The sequence below is a fragment of the Ischnura elegans genome, chromosome 1 (assembly GCF_921293095.1).
Source record: "Ischnura elegans chromosome 1, ioIscEleg1.1, whole genome shotgun sequence".
Classification (NCBI taxonomy): Eukaryota; Metazoa; Arthropoda; class Insecta; order Odonata; family Coenagrionidae; genus Ischnura; species Ischnura elegans.
Window position 1 is genome coordinate 30,863,433 of NC_060246.1, and position 21,176 is coordinate 30,884,608.

General features: G+C 39.0%; 1 protein-coding gene across 1 annotated transcript in view; it reads left to right on the forward strand.

Annotated features, from left to right (window-relative positions):
- The first annotated feature begins 61 nt into the window (after nucleotides 1-61).
- Nucleotides 62-21,176, forward strand: part of LOC124158073 (cleft lip and palate transmembrane protein 1-like protein) — a 40,198-nt gene continuing 19,083 nt past the window's right edge. The window contains exons 1-6 of the mRNA XM_046533252.1: nucleotides 62-314; nucleotides 386-486; nucleotides 1,703-1,907; nucleotides 9,695-9,867; nucleotides 12,438-12,596; nucleotides 20,496-20,637. Coding sequence (XP_046389208.1) covers nucleotides 159-314; nucleotides 386-486; nucleotides 1,703-1,907; nucleotides 9,695-9,867; nucleotides 12,438-12,596; nucleotides 20,496-20,637 — 936 coding nt within the window. The 5' untranslated portion in view covers nucleotides 62-158. The remainder of the gene's footprint in view (nucleotides 315-385; nucleotides 487-1,702; nucleotides 1,908-9,694; nucleotides 9,868-12,437; nucleotides 12,597-20,495; nucleotides 20,638-21,176) is intronic.

The following is a 21,176-nucleotide window of genomic DNA, read 5'->3' on the forward strand; positions in this document are numbered from 1 at the left end:
AGTCAAAAATGTGTTTTAAAAAATGCAGCACGAAATATATATTCCGCACTTCAAAATAATTTTGAAATATTGCGATGGTGTGACAGACTTATTTTAAGTCATGACTGACCAGTTTTCTGTGTATCCTTGGTGATATTAGTCAGTCGAGGGTTTTAAAGATGCGGTCGCCGTCTTTTAGTTTGGTTTTTTCGGTTTTATTTTTAGGATTCATAGTTAAATCAATATGGACAATAGCCCAACTATTTATTCCTCCAACTTGCCCCGTGGGAGAAATGTGCATTAAACCTCTACTGAACCCTAAAACTAAATTGCAGGTATGTGGAAGATAGTTTATTGTGAAATGATGTTTTATGTCGCATATTCTTCCAGTCTTATTACTTTACAGTTGCTGATGTTTACCTCTACAAGGGCTCTACCCAGTCAAGATGGACATTTAAAACCATTTCTCAAGCTACCCAATTTCGACTATGGTTCACCGTTTGAAAAGTATGATAATTTATTAATTTAAATTAATTGCTTTGTTTTTCACTAGTTACAGATTTTTCTCCTTCGAGGTTCTTTCGATGTGTCATCTTGTATTTGGCAAGAAAACGTTTGTGAATCTGAATATGTTTGAAGGAGGGTCGGTTAACCATTGGCTGAATAACATAAAACCTAGACGTTAAAGTCTAATTCTTGGGAGTATCATTGCATATAAAGACTCTTGAAAGTCATGGGACTGACATTACAGCTCGAGGAATGTAATAATTTCTTTCATGTGTGATGGTTGGGTGTTGACTAAGGCCAGAGATAGTGGTCAATGAAGGAAAAAATCCGTGCCGTGGGGAATTGAAAATAGGAGACTTTTGGGCGGCTAGGATTGTTGGGCTTATGAAATTTAGTTAGGATATAGGCACGCGGTTTGGGAGTGAAAAAAAAGGAAATATCTTGGGCCTTTCATCGTGGGGCCCTTCTTCCTCAAGGAAAGAGAATTTTTTTGTCTACAATGGAGGTTCATGAAATCACCAGTGATGGATTAGTTCGATGAAGCTGTATAAGCACCTCATTGTCGTAATTAAAGTAACAAAACTCAGCCTGCAACATTTAAGATGTAAAGCTTGCACTGTTTTACCTGCAGTGTCTGTATTGAAAAATTCTCATTTTTCCCTTTCCAACACCTCATTTATTGAAACTAAGTGGTAATATCCAGGGATTTCTTTCACCTATCTCTCGAGCTCTAGGACTTGGGGCTGGCCTTCATTTCGGTTTTTAGTGAGTTTTCAGCTACAGGAGTCAAATACATTATCTTATAAACTCCCAATCTCTCTCCACCAGTGGCAGATTAATGTGGTTGTTTTGGGGGTGCGTTTTACTACTAGCCATAATGTCTCATTTGCATGCAATGCCTCTCAGTATAAGTGTGACTGCTTGTTGACAAGTGGCTTTTAGATATACTCCAGTTATCCTTGAACATTGCTATCTTTAAACATTGAGTCTTGCCCCCTACCACCTCCTTAATCCACCTCTGCCCCCCAGCTTCCCTTCGCTCTCCTAGCCATACTTTGTCTTCTCTCCACCAAGTCACTTTTACAAGCATGTAAGTACATATTCCTCATGTCTTCCATTGTAATCTGCCTCATCTGTGGAGGAAGATGGGATAACAACTAATCGAAAATCAGAAACAATTTCATAGTTATTACTCAACTGCTCTTTTTTATTTCAGAACTCTTCCTCTGGAATTGCCTTCAAAAACAAGAAACAATGGGTCTCTCTATCTTCATATCTGGGTTCGTTTGCAGCCAAAGTCTATGGACGATAGCTTTGTTTCATTGAGTAAATTGCATAATGATGCTTACTCATATCACATCCGCATCCAGTTGACTCAGTACCAAGTACCAAATTTGGCATCATTCAACCTTATTCAGCAAGTATGTCTTATTCCTTTTTATGATCACTTTCATTGAGTTACTTTTTTTGAGAAAGTTTTTATCTTCTACCTAATTGCAGCAAAACTACCAGTGTGGGCTGCTTAGTCACTAGATCACCCCTTTTCCATTGTATATTAGCTTTGCTATTATTTTCAGTATTACATTTAATAGACTAAAATTTTTTCAAGTGGTCCACTTGCTGATGATTCCACTTCAATTTCTCAATGTTAGGAATTCAATGGGGTGTGGTTTTGGGTAAAACATAAGAGTATTTTTTCAAAATATTTCATATACACTACATATCATGTATTTATGTTAGTAATACCACATTCAGCTTACCTTGTTGTAATGAATTGGTATTATGCTGTCATATGAAAACATCCATATTATGGCGTCATAATATATTTCTTGGGCACATTTCATGAATAATAAACAAAAAAAAGGAAATTTCCATGGTGAACTTTCCTAATTATGAAATCTCCATGGACCAAAGTCCTCATGTGTACTCCAGGCTGGAAAATTACCTCTCCTTCGTGAATTTTCTACCCATACTGTATTTTACAATGGTTTTTCATGCTTTTTTACTTTAAATTCCACTTGATGATCGGAGTTTCCTTGTATTGTGTTCTGTGTAGAATTCGGTGAAACCAGTATGTAATTTCGGAAGTGAACATGTGAGAGCAGCTTATAAATTGTCATAAAAATAACATCACCCTGCAGATGTGAATCTAAGCTGCATGGCCCTATGGCCAGCCTCAGGCTCTTGCTTTTACTTAAACACAGCCGAGTAAATGAATGGAAAGACTGCACTCAAATGGCATGCACTGCACCAGCCCCTTTGCTTATCATACTCTTATTAGCCAAAGCTATTGGGAGACTTTTATTTAAATTTAAACAGCATTTATGTACTATAAAAATAGGCTTTGATCTGGTCATTCATTGTGACATTCAACCATCGTGATGTTCGCCACCTAGCCCAGTGTGGATGGACATTGAAAGGATCTTTTTGCAAGGAAGTTAAGTGGGTTCTACTGCAGACGATCATGATATGAATGCTGCTGCAGGAAATCAACCCTTAGCGCAAAGAACAACGATAAGACGAACGACCACTTTCAGATTTTGGATATTAATTGACATTTATTAGCAAATAATACACAGACAATATATCTTCCTAAATCCAATGACAAATGGTATGATACTTTTAGTTAATACGGCACCGATGAAAAAAAACATTGAATCCAGCTATATAAAAAATAATACTTGACAATACATATTCATATTCGGTCATGTATGATCACTGTTATGAGTTCTTATCATAAATTAGCTGTCCACAGTGATTTCTACAAGAGCCACACCCACATGTGCTAAGGATTCTACCACCATTGGATTAAAAAAATAATAATAATTGGACAGGAGAATATTTGTACAGCTCTATTTTGTTTGATAGGCTAGGCAACATTAAACTGGAACTTTCTCTGAACCAACTTTGCTGGTGACCATTTCCACTCAAGGTTTCTTCTTGAGAGAAGTATGCTGCTTGGAGTCGGGTGTTGGGAGAGTGTATGATTCACTATCCAAGGAGAGGGAGGTTTTGTAGATTACTTAAGTTTCAAGATGTGGCTCCTGGTCAGATCACTGCTCCACGCGACTTCACCACACAGGAATTTGTTGCTCAAGGCTTACTAAAGGATCAATTTGGTGGCCTGACATGACCAGAATTCTGTCAGCACCTCTTCTTACCCTTGGCCTCTTCTCTGCCTCTTACCCCCTACATTCTGCCATCCTTTACACTCAGGACCTCAGACCAGCATTGTGCCTCTGTGTTCATTCTTACTCTCGGGAGTCTGCCTCCTCAGGCCTTTAGCCCGATTCTGGCCATTTAAGTGCAGTCTCTCCATTTATTTACTTGCCTGTCTCCTCCAGGTGTTCAATTGTATTAGTACCATTTTCCTGGGTTGCCTCGCATCAAGCCTTTTTTCTGCTCACATCCACAGGACAAACTACACAAAAGATAGTCACAAATTTGCATGTGTGATAATGTGGTCGTCCATCTTAAGTTTGGCCTGCAAAGTGTGAACTGTTAATCACTGGGGACAGGGGACATCTGAGACAGAAGGAAACAAAGGGACTTGGATTATGCAGCTTACCGTTACAATACATATATGTAATATGTATGTATATATTGTGGCATCCCACCCCCGACTCGCCCGGATACCACAATAGAACCGGGGGGAGACGTCGCACAAAAATAAAAAGAAATATACAAATCCGCGAAGATCCCTCCCGCATGGGACCTACGGGACAAAACTATGCCACTCACTTCTCGTAATTCACATAAATAAAAAAATATTCCCCTTCTGTGAAGATGATTGCGGGTGGGGGGTTCCCGATTCAAACTGATGGGTGACGTTCGGGCGCTGATGCACTCGTCCAACACGCATTTACGGAAGGAATACGGACGGGGCGAAAGGAAGGGCGAGGGATATTTTCCTTGAGGTGACCCGTGAAGGAAATCAGAACAAAACACTCACTCAAACACTTTCAATTAAACAAAATATAATTCACACAAATAATGTTGCATATGACAAAAACAAAAGGAACCCTCTTATACGCTAATGAAATATGAATTGGTGAAAGCCACTTATGAAACATCAATGATAAATAAATAAAAAGATACAACAACAATATAACTTGGTTTCGAGATGAAAATCAATATAGCAATTGATATGAACAAAATAAAGTTCGGTGGTGAACACGTAAATATGACACAATTTCAATGATTTCTTGACTGGGGAGGTAAATGATAGTCCATCCCGACGAATGTAAATTTGGGTGCGAACTTTAATTGTACTTGGTGATTAATTTCACTTTCACTAATATAACGGATGCGTTCCGTGACTGTTTGTCTTAACACGGCTTGGCAGGAGACACGAGGGGGCTTTTTGGGGGGGGGGATAGCTGCAATCTTACTTTATCGTTGTCCGAGTTTGGACCAGGTTGGATCCAACAAACTCTCGTTCCATTTACTGCACTCCTTTCTCCCTTGTTGGAGGAAGCTGCATCCGGAAGGTAATGCGTCCTCTTCAGCTGGTCCTTTGCTCCTTCGGACAGGGGGGGATTCTTCTTTCAGATCAATCTTTCTGAAATGATGTTTGGGCCCCTTGTCTCCTATGCCGTGCGTCGCACTCAGATTTTGGGCATAGGCTCCGCCCGACAGTCACTTAAGAATTCTCTCGCTTCTCTTTCGCGCACCACCTTTTATTATCCCTCGACTTACGTAAATCCGTACTTACGTAAGTGATAACCTTATTTCAAGTGATTACGTTAATTTTCGAATGCGAGCGCGATGAAGTAGATATTCGCTCGTATACCCAATGGCAGAAAAAATATCGAATAGTTATCTACTTTTTTACGTGCTAAACAAAACCAAGTGACCCATTTTTATCATTCCTCGAAGGAATTTTCATTAATTTCTGTAGAAAAATTACTTATAAACCCCAAGTCACCAATCAACGTGATAATTTGCAGTACTAGCGATGGAAGTGGTTGCGCTCACACCTGTACGATACAGCTTGTTATACAGCATACTCACCCGAGCTCCGACTTTCAACTATTTAAAAATTGTATCCTTAAGTTTGGACATTTCCATCTGTGGAATTAAAAGAAAATGAAGTTCGAGCAGAAATCTTTATTGCGGAAAAGAATTGGTTAGTACCCACGTAATTTTATTAAGCTGCATTTTCTCGTTCTCTCATATTGTGTGCCAATGTAAATGAATATTGCGTTTTTGAAAGCTTTTCCCCAGTAACTTTGTTGCAAGTTAATGACGGAGTTGGCTGAATAAAAGCTCACTTTTAATTAGCTTCGTGCATTGGAAATACTCTTCGATGTTTCCAGCGAAGTAAATACAGTGCAACCTCGATATAACGACACCCCACGGTGCACTAATAAACACTCGTTATAGCGAATTGTCGCTTTACCGGAGGTGGAGCAAATAATAGCCAATATACCTCTTGCGAACAGATATACAGGAACAGGAGTGGTGCGACGACAGATAAACATCTATCCGATAAACGTAAGCATAAATCCAGACGAAAGGCGATGTTTTTTTGCATTACTAAATTTCCTTACTCAAATAACGACTAACTATTCGAACAATTCATAAGCGCCGCACTGAATAAAAATCATGCAAAGCATTGTTTCTTCAATCATTATATCTATCGAAAGACAGTTTACCACATAAATTTGAGACTGAGCACTCCATTAACTTCATTTCTAACAGATCGCTAGCAATTACAGAGGTTAAGGAGTCTTGATGAAAGTCTTCCGGCGGTGAAACCCTCGCTATGGCGAGAGCCAACCCCGAAAGGGTCTCGTTAAAACGAATTTTTTAACACGCTTATTATAGGGTCAATTGACGGTGCATCGGCTATCTCTCGTAATAGCGGGGGTGTCGCTATAGCCCGTACTCGCTTTAACGAGGTTCCACTGTATTCAAATGATGATATTTTCTCGTCATTTTATTGAGATGTGAGAATATGAAAGTATGTTTGCGTGTGTGAAAGATTGAGTGTTTGAGCGTGTCAATGTATCTAAGTATATAGTGATTTACTAATATTTTTTATGCGTTATTTGCTCGTAATCCTCGACACCCCTCCTACGTCTATTAACTGTGACAATGAAACCACCAGATTCATCAATCAACGTAATATATAAAATGCAGAAGATACAATGGTTAGTTGATATAGTTAAAGGTAAGTTGATAATGCAAAGTATGGGCCCTTTGATCGCAGTATAACATAATATATCAATTTAAGTATTCAGTTTAGTAATGTAGCGTTGAAATACCGTACTTTCTCGAATCCATGCGATCGGTCAATTCGGGGAATAATATTAAGCATTTTGATTGGCAATGCTCGAGATGCAACTCTCAGACTATATTAATGCTTATTGATTTTTATCTAATAACGTAAGAATACGCGGAAGAGTTAATGATTATCGCAGTGAATTGAATGAACTTCACCGAGAATTTACCGCGCATTTCTCCGCTGAGAATTCACCCCAACGATCGACATCTCTGAGGCACTAACGCAGAATGTTCGACTTACGTAAATTTTGACTTTCGCGGAGTCTGCCGGAACGCATCCCTTACGTAACTCGGGGGATGCCTGTATTTGCTTCGTTCTATTCAACTATTTGCTTCGTTGAATTGTTCTGCCACCCAACTGCCGGTTGCTTCATCCTTCCTTCTCTGAACTATTACTCTCTCTCTCTTGACACCCTACCATTACACCTCCACATGGGGAAAGTACACTATACAATAAAACAAGGGTGATAATTGGCATGGATTAGGTGGAAATGTGCGATTTACCTCCTCAATAACCTGATCTCTCTTGCAGAAATTTTGCCCATACAAAACACGGCAAACAACTTTCCCTACTACAACTCACTCATGAACGAGCTGTTACAATATATGTTTACATAATGTCGTCTTTATATACCTTGGGAAATTTGGATCATGCAGCCCTGTCGTCCATTAATCAAGTTGAACAAACAAAGTTGGCTGGCACAAATGTTTCCCTGCCACCAGTGAGGTCAAATCAAAGTGTGTTGAGGCAACAGATTTATTCAGTGACTATCAAGATGTCCTATTATCAGGATTTCTGATATAATGAAATACCTATAAATCAGAGGAATGCCTGAAATCTTATTCTTTTGCTTTGTAACACATTTCCTCATCACTGCATTCAGAATCCTCATGGTCACCGAGTCAAAAATATGCCAATGGGATTCATCTGCTGCTGCTACCTTCTGCTACCTAAGTCCCATCTTCAATCTACATGAACTCTTTCATCATCCTGTGACTACACCACCTGCATATCGCCTCAGTATACAAAATGCTTTAATGACATGCGCACCAATTTGCTAGTCACTTGAAATTTGTTAATTTCAAGTTTTACTTTTTATGAATGCATTGGTTACACCTCTCATATCTTTTTGTTATTGTTGTATCCTGAAAGCTCTGGGTTTTATGACATAAAGTATCTGTCTCAAGGACATGTAATGCTATGAAAAGTGGAATGTACAAACTTTCATGCTTTACATTTCTAGAAAATTATATCAGACGAACAGGACGATGTTTCAAAACTTGAATCAAGGAGCATGAAAGGTGTCTAAAAATGGTTGATAGGTCAATGGTAGCTAACCATTTCTGCCAGACAGATCTTCAGTGTGAGTTCAATCCAAAAATTCTATGGGTCGAGAAAAGACCTGGTTGTCGTTGAGCAATAAGAAATTATTCAAAGAAGAATACAAAACATTCCCCTCCACAGCTGCAACACCTTTTCCCTCTATTCCCTTCTGCTCTCACCTTCCTTCCATAAAAATTATTTCAAGCACCCCAGTCCAAGGTTTAATCCTGCTGAAACTGAAAATCCATCCGTAAATGACCACCACCCTCACTCACCCCCACCCTTGCTACAACTATGCTGAATATCCAACCAAAAAAACTTCCCACGGCCACCATATCCAACCCTCCCATACTGACTGAAAAGACTAAATCAGCTTGAACTACCACAGAAGAGACACCTTCTGCATGTTACCTAGACAATGCCACTTTCCTTCAGAAGGACAAGAAACTGCTGCAAAAGACAACTGGAATGCCCTGCACCCAACGATTTGTCCCACCCTTCACTTGAGCCGTCCATGGCCTTTACGAAGAGTAGTGAAAAAGACTGCAGAGTGTGGGTGCATTCCTCCAAAACTGCTTTTTACTCAGGCGAGTGCCTGTGCCGCCACTGCCTTTGACTCAGGCGAGTGCCTGTGCAGTGGCTGACCTGGTGGGGAGTTCTATAAAAGGGACCTGTGGCCCTGCCCCGGGCTGATTTTGCCGACGTTTCTCCTCGTGTGAGGATGGCCAGGAGCGAAGCGATGCCAGTTCCACCAGATCGACGACTACTCGTGCAAGTACTGCCAACGCCTCCCTCACACCCATCCTATCCCTCTCCCGGTCAGATTGCTTTTTCACAAAATTATATCTGTATATTATTAAAATAAACTGGTGACTCTTGGGTTTTCTATCGACCGCCCCGACCCACTACGCGTTTCACCCTCCCTCACCCCAAAATTACCCATCTCCATCTAAAGTTGTTCCCTGTTACACCCTGTTCCTCCCTGCTACATATACTGCGCAATCTTGGTAATCCGACACATAAAGCCATGGCATAGCCGGATTACTGGAAATGTACAAGAAACAAGTGCTATGGACAAAAAGCTTTGGAAGGTATAATTTTGCAATTAAATACATGTAATAAGGGCAAATGTACCTTGACTCACACCCTTCTGCTTAGGGCATGAGTCAAGGTTGTTTACCGAATTAATAATAAGGATTATGATTGATAAAGGCAGAATAAACCCTGGAAACCACTGTGACTCCTCAAAGAACTAAAACTGACAAAATTATATTAACTGAAGGGAGGTCATTAGCCCTGCATGGTGGATTACTGGATTTGTTGGATTACCGCAAGGCCAGATTACAGAGATTGTATGGTACATACAAGTGCATTAGACTGCCAGTCTTGGAAGTACATAATAGTATATCTAAACTAGTCTTTGCTAAATTAAAAAAAATGGACAGTTGCGAATCATTATGTTGTACATGATGGAACAGTTCCACGGTATTGGCAGTGGTACATTAAGTTAAATTTTAATTTTGTGTATACCACTCTTGTACTTAAGCTGTAAAGCCTTATATGCATTTGTTTGCTTTTTTATTGATTTTTTTTCAGGTGACTACTTCTCAACAAAAGGGGGAAAGAAATGGTAAATCACCTCATATCCCTTCCAAGGCAAATAGCATTCCTGTTTCTCATTTGAAGAGCAAGGTTGACTTTGCAATGTTGACTGAAATTGCATCTATACCAGTGAAATCTGTGCCTTCTGAACTTATTTCAGTTCTAAGGTTTGTTTTTTTCTGATTTATGCAAATTTTTCCTATGTAACAGTTTTTTAGCAAATGCATTTATGAAATTAATTTTATCCTTTGAATTCTTAACGTTAAGTGGAACACCCTCACAGGTCTTAGGTAAAGTCATTTATACATATTTTTTCAAACTCAGCCATATGCTCTTCCATCCACTGTGCCATAGGTTCCTCATACTTCTCTTCTGTTTGTTGAGTCTTAGGTGGCATTTCATCATGTCTATATTATGGTTGCTTTTGATATCTGCTGCAGAATAATCTGCTTTTCAGTATTTCACCTGATATAGATCTCTGCTGTTGGTGATGTTTTTTGGGTGTACCTCGCGTCTTTGTTCAGTTTTTGCCCGATGTTTTGTGGCTGTTGCTGGTCACTTTTTCAGGATAAAAAAATATGCCACGTGTGGGTTCCTGCTCTAAAATCATGCAAAATAAAATGACAACTCCTTCGCCCCTTCTCCTTTCAACCTCCTTCCATTTATATTCCCTCCACAGAAAGACCATCCTCATTCTGTGTGTGTGATTCTATAGCATCCATTCCAAGTTTTTCTCCTTAGGCCACATCAAAGCTCTGATTACTAGTATGTCCAGGTTCATTCTTTTTATTTTGAACTTCATGTTCTTCATTCTTCCACTGGTTCAAAGTGAACTCATGTTTTAAGCTCCTATTCTTAAAATGTTATCATATTTGACCAATTCTCTCTCTTGGGTAGTCTCTGCCAAGAGATCTGAATGGGGGACTAATTTACCTCTAGAGCATTCTACTCAAGAGAAATTTAATTATATTTGATACTAACTAATTTGTGGAGCAGATGCGACTCTTCAGGGTAAAAATGTGATGGTTTCCTCTTTCCTTCCACTTCACAGTACCAAAGCAGTTTAAGTAATTGTTACCATGTCTGCCCTTTTGTAAGTGACGCTGTATTGACAGCTTTGATCTCCACTTTAACTCACATGAATAAGAGCTTCTGCCTTCTTCTCTGGGTGTTGGGAAGCATAACTTCAGATAGCCTCCCATTGCCAAGCCATCTTCATAGGCTTTGAGTATCATTTTAATAGCCTCTCTTTTCCTGGGATATATCACATTGCTTGTAGTCCGTGACTGCTTATTCGATTAGTAGACTCATTAATCATACAGGTAACTATCTTTATCTAGAGGTTGACCCACCATCTGCAACCTGGTGAATGCACTTGGTGGTTTTAAGCTTAGCTGTGAGTCCAAGGCTATATCTCACTAAAATTATTCCCATCTTTAAGACCCATTCATATTGACCCGTTACTAAGTACGTATATTCATCTCATCCCCCATCAGGAAAACCAGAAAAAAGAAACATCAATTGACAGCGGAGATCTGAGGTGCAGAGGAAGGGACTGATGTCAACTACATAGATTCTTTTCCAATCTTTGGCTTACTGATTGGTTTGCTTGATGCAAACCCACATAACTCCACTCTTTGCCCACAGTTGTGCTCTCTGCTGTCATCTAATTGGTTAGATACATCTTTCTTCTGCCAATTTTGGTCCATGAATTTTTAATTAAAGAAAAATAACTACAAATTGCTGTGACTCACGTTAAATACTCATGCTTAGTGAGTGAATCACCTGTATGCCACAACAAATTTTGTACCTGTAACAGCACTCTTGTAACACCATGAATTTTTTACTGTATTAAATAGTGATTGATGGCGTAGAATTTTGCTTCAGGAAGCTCCAAAAAAAGGAAGGAAGTGGAAAACAAAATTAATTTCCAAGTGAGTAGGTAATTTTGTTAGTAATATAGCCTGGCTTTGAATACCATAATGCGGAGGCAGGGTTCAAGTGAGCTAGTTATGCGTCACTCTGAAGAGATAAACCTAGTGATACTAAGTGCATACTGTGGCAGGGACTTCTAAGCCTCGCTATATCCATTTTTTTAAATTGTGATCATAAGTCTTTTGATGGTTCACCACCAATTGTTATAATACAATTCTTGGTATACGCCATACATACTCGTTAAATTCGATTGATTGTTGACGAGTTCACTTAATGGAAATTCATTGATAGTATTGGTACAAACAGCTGTTGTAATTTTCCACACTATTCAGATATGATACTAAAAGCCATTATAATTTTCCACTCTACATAGTGATGAAAATTACTACAGCTGCTTGTATCATTAGTCATTACCATCGCTAAAGTTGGCTTTTGTCGTAGTTAGTATGTTATTTTGTATTTTGCAAAGATTCTTTAAAATGGAACCCTTCTTTAATTTCATTTTTATATACATAGTGTTAAAAGGTTAATTGCATACAGTTGACTAAAGGCTATCATAATCAATGTGCAATGAATTTTTGACCTGTGCTTTTAAATTTAATAATTTAGAATATACCATCAGAACTTATCCAAATATAAGTCCTGGTAATATAAAAAAATCTTATTTCTTATACATTTTGTAAATTCATGAATATACTTAGGATCTGTATCCATCTTTAATGATTTTGCCAATAAGTATGTATGTATTTAAGCTTGTATCGTGAGATCTTTTTTCACACCATTCTGAATTTTCTACCTCTAGGTTATCACCTGAAGGCCAGTATCTTCCTATTTTGCAGTATGACTTCTTAAGTTACCAAGCCAAGGATCTTGTAATGATTAACAATTCTGCATCTGCTGTTGAAGATAGTAGTACTAAAATAACACTAACATACGAACCTATTGGATTTGGTAAATTAAGGTAAGCTACCTATTATTTCATAAGAACCTTTATCACCCCTAAATAGATGGTCATTATTGAAACTGTCATACAGTGGAACCTCGATAAAACGACACCCCACGGGGCTCAAATAAACACTCGCTATAGTGAATTGTCGCTTTACCAGAGGTGGAGCAAATAATAGTCAATATACATATTGTAAACAGTTATACAGGAACAGGAGTGGTGCGGCGACAGAGAAATTTATATCCGATCAACGTAAGCATAAATTCAGACGAAAGGCGATCTTTTTTGCATCACTAAATTTCCTTACTTAAAAAACAATCAACTATTCAAACAATTTATAAGCGCCGTGGTGAATAAAAATCATGCACAGCATTGCTTTGTCAGTCATTATGCCAATGTACAACCAACGAAGCCATTTCTCTATGTACTTAATTAGTGCGTGTACGTGATCATTCTATTATTTTAGCATTTTCCACTGAAAATTCAAAAAATAACTGACAAAACTGTATTGTGGTTGTTTAATGCCTCAAATAGTTCCATTGGTGTATGTTAATTGTTCCTGCACGTTAAGCGGCAGTGAAGTGAAATCACGTATTGCATTTGTTTATGCAGACGAAAATGGTGGAAGGTTGTAAAACGATCCTGCCTTGGAAGACTTTATCTACCATATACAGTGAAACCTCGATATAACGACACCCCACGGTGCACTAATAAATACTCGCTATAGCGAATTGCCGCTTTACCGGAGGTGGAGCAAATAATAGCCAATATACCTGTTGCGAACAGATATACAGGAACAGGAGTGGTGCGGCGACAGATAAACATCTATCCGATAAACGTAAGCATAAATCCAGACGAAAGGCGATGTTTTTTTGCATCACTAAATTTCCTTACTCAAATAACGACCAACTATTCGAACTATTTATAAGCGCCGCACTGAATAAAAATCATGCAAAGCATTGTTTCGTCATCATTATATTTATCGAACGACAGTTTACCACATAAATTTGAGACTGAGCATTCCATTAACTTCATTTCTAACAGATCGCTAGCAATTACAGAGGTTAAGAAGTCTTCATGAAAGTTTTCCGGCGGTGAAACCCTCGCTATGGCGAGAGCCAACACCGAAAGGGTCTCGTAAAAACGATTTTTTTAACATGCTTATTATAGGGTCAATTGACGGTGCATCGGCTATCTCTCGTAATAGCGGGGGTGTCGCTATAGACCGTACTCGTTTTAACGAGGTTCCACTGTAATGTAATGTCTACATTATCTACGGTAAAAAGTTTGCTGAGCATGCAAAATTATATAATGTGATAAATAATAAAAACATATATGTGACTAAATTGCCGTTGTTAAAAAAAGTCTCTTTTTGAATGTTACGTATTTGAAATAATAGGCTGACAATAAGTTTACCACTGCACTGCAATAAAAATGGTTTGAATTAAAATTGATAATATAAGAAAACATATTAACGTGATATTATTTCACGAAAAAAATATCACGCCGGTATTATGCTGATGTCACTTAAATAAAACAAAAGCAAGATGCAGAAACTGCGACAAATATAACTCACATGGGTATTATTTTTGGCAAAGAAACGGAAAGGCATACGCATCTGATGGACCCTAAGACCAAAAAATCTTACGAGTTTGAATTTATTGATTTAAAATTCTCAGTAATGACTGAGAAACATGAAAAAGGAATGCAGAATTTTTAAAATAAATAAACTGAAAGCCCAGCATCAGCTCTTCACATATGCCATCTGTGGTGGCACCGAATGCATGGTGCCAAACGAGAGTCAGTTGTTCTGAGAGTTCTTCCTGCGGCCACCAGGCTTGGCCGCCTGGGTGTCGGAAGAGAGCGCCACTACAACTCCAACCACTGACGCGAATAGTTCACCATTGTGAATAGTACATTGTGATCGTGATTATTACTTGTAACTGCAACAGAGAATAAATACGTCCATCCGAACAATTCACGCTGAGTATCATTGTATCGTACACCTTACACTAGCGCTAAAGCGCACTACTTACCTCTAGAAGCATCATTGCAAGAAATATCTCGTACTGCAAGGGTTTTGTCGGGGAGTAGGTTGTAAAAGAGTTCCATTTCGTCTATATTATACCACGCGGGGAATACTTCTTAAGATACTTAGGATCGGAGTGTTTTCTTCCACGACTTTGGGTTAACACCGCAGGCATTGGCAGCAATTATGACAGGAGATAACGCTGTGGTGCTTTGAATCAGTATAACCAACCTTCCGTACTCTTGACGTTCTCGATTCGCAATTTATCCCTGAAATACTCTGCATTAGGCGTAGGCATAGCCACTTTCTATGACGCTCTCGCAGATTGAAGAGGGCAAAACCACCCGAACAAAGCTCCCTCTAACTCTTCATGGTCAGCATTCCTTGGGCGCTTTTGTTTTTTTATTGCGAAGAGCGATTAGGAAGATAAATTAAGTATGCCACTCTCATATTACTCTATTATTTTTAATTTCTTGCTTAGACGTGTTTGGTGTTTTTGGCCATGGTGTCTGCCAACAAATGCTTTCTATTCACGCAACTCACGGACGTGCGGGTACGCTGCCGACTGCTTTCTGCCGTCCGAGGAACCACAGAAGTTCAAGCATTCGCGAATGTTAATTCCGCAATATTTTCGCCAAAATGAACTACTTATTTATCGAACGCCAGTTTACTGCATGAATTTGAGACTGTACACTCCATGTTAACTTCATTTCTAACAGATCGCAAGAAATTACATAGATTAGGGACTCTCGGAGAAGGTTCTCCGTCAATGGAAACCCTCGCTATGGCGAGTGGAGGCTCTTAAAGGGCCTCGTAAAAACGAAATTTTTTAACGTGCTCATTACAGGGTCTATTGACGGTGCCTCGGCTAACTCTCGTAATAGCGGGGGTGTTGCAATAGCCCGTACTCGCTTTGACGAGGTTCCACTGTAATTCATTATTGGATGGTAGCTTTAGTGGTTGGGAATGAGGACTTTTAGATGGTAATTCATTATGTAAAATTTGTTTTTGACCCAAATTAAGCTTTGATGCGTGTTAAATCTAATGCATATTTTCACAGTAAAATATTTAATACAGGTATTATATTAATGACTGCTTTTGTTTATATAAATAAAAGCTATTTCATCTCCCCATGGCTTCACACCTGTTTGTACATGACAAGTAGTAATTCATGAGACATTTGTGATAATAATTTATGAAAAATTGAGTTGTTTTCATCCATAGTAAGTTGTGTTATGTAATAAGTTCTAGAGCTTCAACTTACTAGCTCTATTGAATGATCATTATTTTCTGGAATAATGATCAATTGCCTTTCACTTACCTTGTCTTCCGGAAAAGTCTTATGCGTTTGAGTAAAGTTGTTTTTGGAAGGAATGAAGACTTATATAAGTATCCCGCCTTTTTCTACAAACTGCTTACAATCTAATTGTGATTTGAGTAACATTTAAACTTGGATTTCATCTTGTAATCCTGCTTTTATACTTGTGAGGGGAGGGGAAGAGGAAGTTGGGAATCGTGCTTATGCTGTCTCAGAGACTGGAAACAGAAGTTTCCATGGGTGGGAAAACGGAACATAAGCGGCAGCACTTCAAACGGTTGTGCTGGAATAGATAGTACCTTTGACCCCTTTACCTGGACTGGTGGTAGTTGTTCCAAATGCTCCTAGTAAAGTCCATGACAGATGTGTAAAAAGGAATAAGTCTTTTGAAGGGTAGTCCACCTGATGATATCATAATAAGGAAAAAATCTGCTGGAATGGAAATTGGAAAACTTATCAATCATGTCTTCCCTAGAAACATTGAAATTGAAATGTATTCCTAAGGCCTGGATACTGAAATGGGACCAGACACTCTTGGGTCGACATAAAAGTGAGAGTGTTAAAGCCCTTGAGGCTGATATCATGTGAATTCCTTTGGAGACATCTATCACAAGAATGAAGGAATGGGAAGGATTAAGGAGAAAACAGTGATGAACTTTGGAGCATGGAATATTGGAAAAATTATTAAAACTGTTATTACAGTTCAGAATTGCAATTCGGCGGGAGAAAAAAAAAAAAGGCCTGGCCGACCTTCGAACAGTGTCAGGGTGGAGGGGAGGGAACTTGCTAAGGAGTGGAGGGGTAATAGCGCGATGTCCAAGTTAGCGGCATTGGTATAAATCTCCGGGTAGGCACCCGTGCTGACTGGGCCCTCTGCAAAACGTCCGTCATCCAAGCCGGGGTTGGGGAGAACCGCGTATTGCCGGGTTTTCTCTGATCTATCTCCTGAAATTTTGGGGGGTACAGTAAAAACTGCCACAACCCAACTGTGCTGAAGCAAGAATAGAAAAAGGTGTGAGACAAGTGTGCACTTTCCCACATCATTTTTAATGTTTGCATCAAGCAAGCCATCAATTAAATCAAGGAGAAGGATTTGGGTGTCAATATCCACAGAGAAAAGTTAATATGGTGTGATTTGCTGATGACATAGCACTCATAGCCGAGACGGAGATGGATTTGAAGAAGACTTTGAAAAAGACTTTGACAAATATGGTAAGGACAATGGCCCGATATAAGCTGAAAATCAACAAATAGGAGACTTTTATTATTAGTATGCAGCAAAAGAGAGGAGGTTAAGACAAACATTATCTTAGGGAAGCATAAGCTTAAAGAGGTGAAAGAGTTTTCTTACCTTGGAAGCTGAATTACCAACAATGGACGAAGCAAGAAAGAAATAGCCAGTAGAATAGTACATTATCAATAACAGACACTTTGTTACTTCCACAAAATATTGATAAAACTTTCTATGTCCAGTTTCGGCTGTTCATTATTAAATACAGAAAATATTAAAAATATGGTGGGGCAGATTTCTATATACTATGTTTGTTAATGGAGTTGGGTTGGTTCCAAGCTGGGATTTGTAAATTCCTAGAAAGGAAGGGATGCAACGTGGTGTGGCATAGAGGAACTTGCATTTCGGGCATAATCTGAACCAAGTATCATTGAATCCGGTGTGAAGTTAGGAACTGTTCAGCATTTTTCCAGTTCTTCCTTACCCCAGAGAGCCATTTTTTTCGACTCCGGCTGTGTGGCATGCCCAGCTAGATCAGTTCATCACAATCATGAGTTAGCACACAATTGTGATGCAGTGTTGCATTCTGCAGCATAACCAAACTCCTCGATGCCTTTCATACAAATCGGCTGGCGAGAGCCGACAGCACGAAAGGAGGGGCAGAAAACCCTGCACCAGCACAGTTTGCAGCCAATCGCTGTCCCCCAAACACACCTCACACCCTCGCCTAGTCATACAAGTTGTCACATACATGTGGAGCACCAAAATAAGCCTGAACCACCAAAACAAGCCCTTCAAATCACCAAAACAAGAGATTCTTCCTTTGGGTGCTTCATGCTTGTAGTCCCTTTTGGTTCCTCTCTTCAAGGAAGTCTTTTGTTTACATGTGACGTGGGTGTTTCCTTTTCTTACCTGGCAGCCTCGCCCCCTACCCCTAATTAGACCCTTCTGCCTGTCGTTGGACAACTCTCGGTGGCTGGAGTATAGGTTTATCAACTTACGAACAAGGTCTCGGAGCACATCTAGTTCGTATATTGAGGACTTACTGTATTTGGGAAGATATGATCCCTTGATTGCATTATACTGCATTCTTCTATTGAGAATCTGAAATGAATTTTGTTGTTTTTTTGTTGTTTTTATATATTTGCGAGTAATTTAATTGCGTATAATATGTACTGTTTTTTTTCCTAAAAGAAATATTCATACGAACTTCATTTTACGAACCTCCGGTATTTTGGTCTTGTGAACTTCGTAATAACGAGAGTCTACTGTATCTCCCGAATTTCCAAGGCATCCATCCTCCTTCCTTTACTGGTCAAATGAAGTATTTCTGTATCGAAACTGCTTTGGTGCCCCATTTCCAAGAGGTGCTGCATTAAAGTTGACGTATCATATTTGTTCTTCCAGCATACCTTGTGTTCCTTCATCCTTGTCTTGAAGTTTCGTACTGGAAGGAGGATGCCTTACAAATTTACCAATCCCATCTTGGAACCAACCCAACTCCATTAATGAACATAGTGTACTAAAAAACTTTCCCCACCATATTTTTTATATTTTCTGTAATTAATAATGGTGTAACAGCCGAAACGGGTCATAGAAATTTTATAAATATTTTGTGGGAGTAACAAAGTGTCTATTATTGATAATATGGAGCCCTTCCACCACGTACAAGCTTCAAGGTTTGATTTAATTTAGAATAGCACAGGCAAAGAGGGCTTTCTACAAAAAGAAGAATCTTCTTACAGCTGAGAATACAAGCATAGAAATTAGGGAACAATTCACCAGATGCTACGCATGGAGCATGTTTCTTAAGGGAAGTGAAGCATGGATGTTGACAGCAGCAGAGAGGTCAAGAGTGGAAGCATTGGAAATGTGGTGCTACGGATGAATGATGAAGGTAAAATGGATTGACCGTGTGAGTAACGAGTAAGTGCTAAGAAGTAGAAGTGTGGGAGAAAAGAGTCTTTTTAAAACCTTAAGCAGAAGACGGAACAACTTAGACATTATAAGACATAATGGTCTGATGAAAACAGTGGTGGAAGGAAGAAGGGGAGACTGTCCCGAATGAGTTACTCGTAACCAATTGTACCTGTGCACCAAAAATGTAAAAGAGAAGAAATACAATATGTGTTCCATAAGTAATGCAACCAAATTCATAAAAAATCATTTATTGAGTACATTCGTAAAAATGATAAAAAATAGCACCCTCCTGCAATGATACACTTCAAGAGGTGTTGTTTCCATGCCTGGAAGACATCCTGAAAGGCCTTTACCGGAATGTCCTTTAGAGCTGAGATAACATGGACCTGGATGGTTTCAATCATGTCCCAATGTTTTCCTTTCATGATTCCTTTCTATCGAGGAAGCAAAAAAAGTCAGCGGAAGTCAAGTCAAGATTTTAGGGAGGCTGGGAAACCAATTGGGTGTGGGCCCTGGCCAGGATGTTGTTGACAATGAAGGTGCTGTGACTCGGCATGTTGTCCTGAAGAACTTTCCATATGATGTTGATGTTGCTTCGTCAGCTTACAACCCTCCTTTTCAATCTTTTGAGCTCTTCCAAGTAGAAAACTGAGTTCACTGTGGTCCCGGTAGGTATTAATTCATGGTGGATAATACCTCTGATGTCAAAAAAAGCAATGAGCATGGTTTTAATCCTGGTTAGATCCATGAATTTGAGGTTGATGGTTGTCCACCGCGAGGTTTGTTGGTGATCTCCTCTCGGCCATCCATGAATGACTTGTGCCATTGAAAAACTTGTGATTTGGAGAAGAAATCCCTCCCAAAGGCATGTTAAATTAATGGATATGTTTTGGTAGCGAATTTCTCTAGTTTAACGCAAAATTTGATAACATACCATTCCTCCACAGAACAAATCATTGTGTTGCGTTACATGAACCCAAAATGGGGTTCATGGGAATGCATGTCCTGACTCTCTGGCAGCAGAATGAGACCGGGTGCATTTTGAAGCTAACAGCCCAGTAGGTTAGAACATCCTACAGCAAACCGTTGCATCAGGAAAAATTAGGTGGCATTACTTGTGGAATGCACCATGTACGTTGATATGAGAGAGGAACGGAGAGCTGTGTCAAACCAATCTTAGGATTGCTGACTAATGATGATGACGAAGTAACATGGTAGTTTTTTTATTGCCAATTAGTTCATTTCCAAATTCTTACATTTTATTAAGAGCTGTCAGTTGAAGCTGAATAGGAAATATTGAGAGTTGAGTTGTTACTACTCAATCCATGTTATAGGAGATGTTGGTATTGCTGTGTATTAAATGATGCCTTTGATGAGCTTAAGGTATTGGCTGTCATTTTGATTGGTCTTTTTCAGGTTATGGTTACATTTAGAAATGGCCTTTTTATCTCTACAAACAATGGGATTTTCGGATAAGAATGTGGATGAAGTGAAGAGAATTTTTGCTGAAACCAATCCCTACCTTCTCTGTGTGACTGTGTTTGTAGCATCTATTCATGTGAGTTGAATTCTTATGTTCAGTAATTTCACTCAATATAGATTATATTATGTTTTATATATGACATACATATATTACTCATAAAACAATATTCATTGTATAGTAAATATCTATGTATTATCCTCTTTTGCAATGAATGGGACATTTAGAATTGATGATATCACTTGCAGAAACTTCCATAGTAAAAATTGTTGCATAAGTAACATTAAGTCTTCAGTCAGGGTTTCTCTACTTTCAGTGGCAAAACAGAAGCCTCAGACCAAGTGCAATAGTATTCGGTATACAATTCACACGTATTTGTTTTCTTATGCATTTTTCTACAGTATAACCATAGTGCTTCAAAATGAAGCTATTCTGTGGTGGAATGGAGTCACTTTAGGTGAAAGTGATAACATGTGGAGAAGGGGATAAAATGAAGGAGCAGTGGCTGAGCGACGGGGGAGGTCTAGGAGGGTCCGAATCCCTTCACAAAAAAAATTAATTTGCTTCATAAAAGAGAACAAAATAGTGAAAAATCATGGATTTACAAAAGATTTATT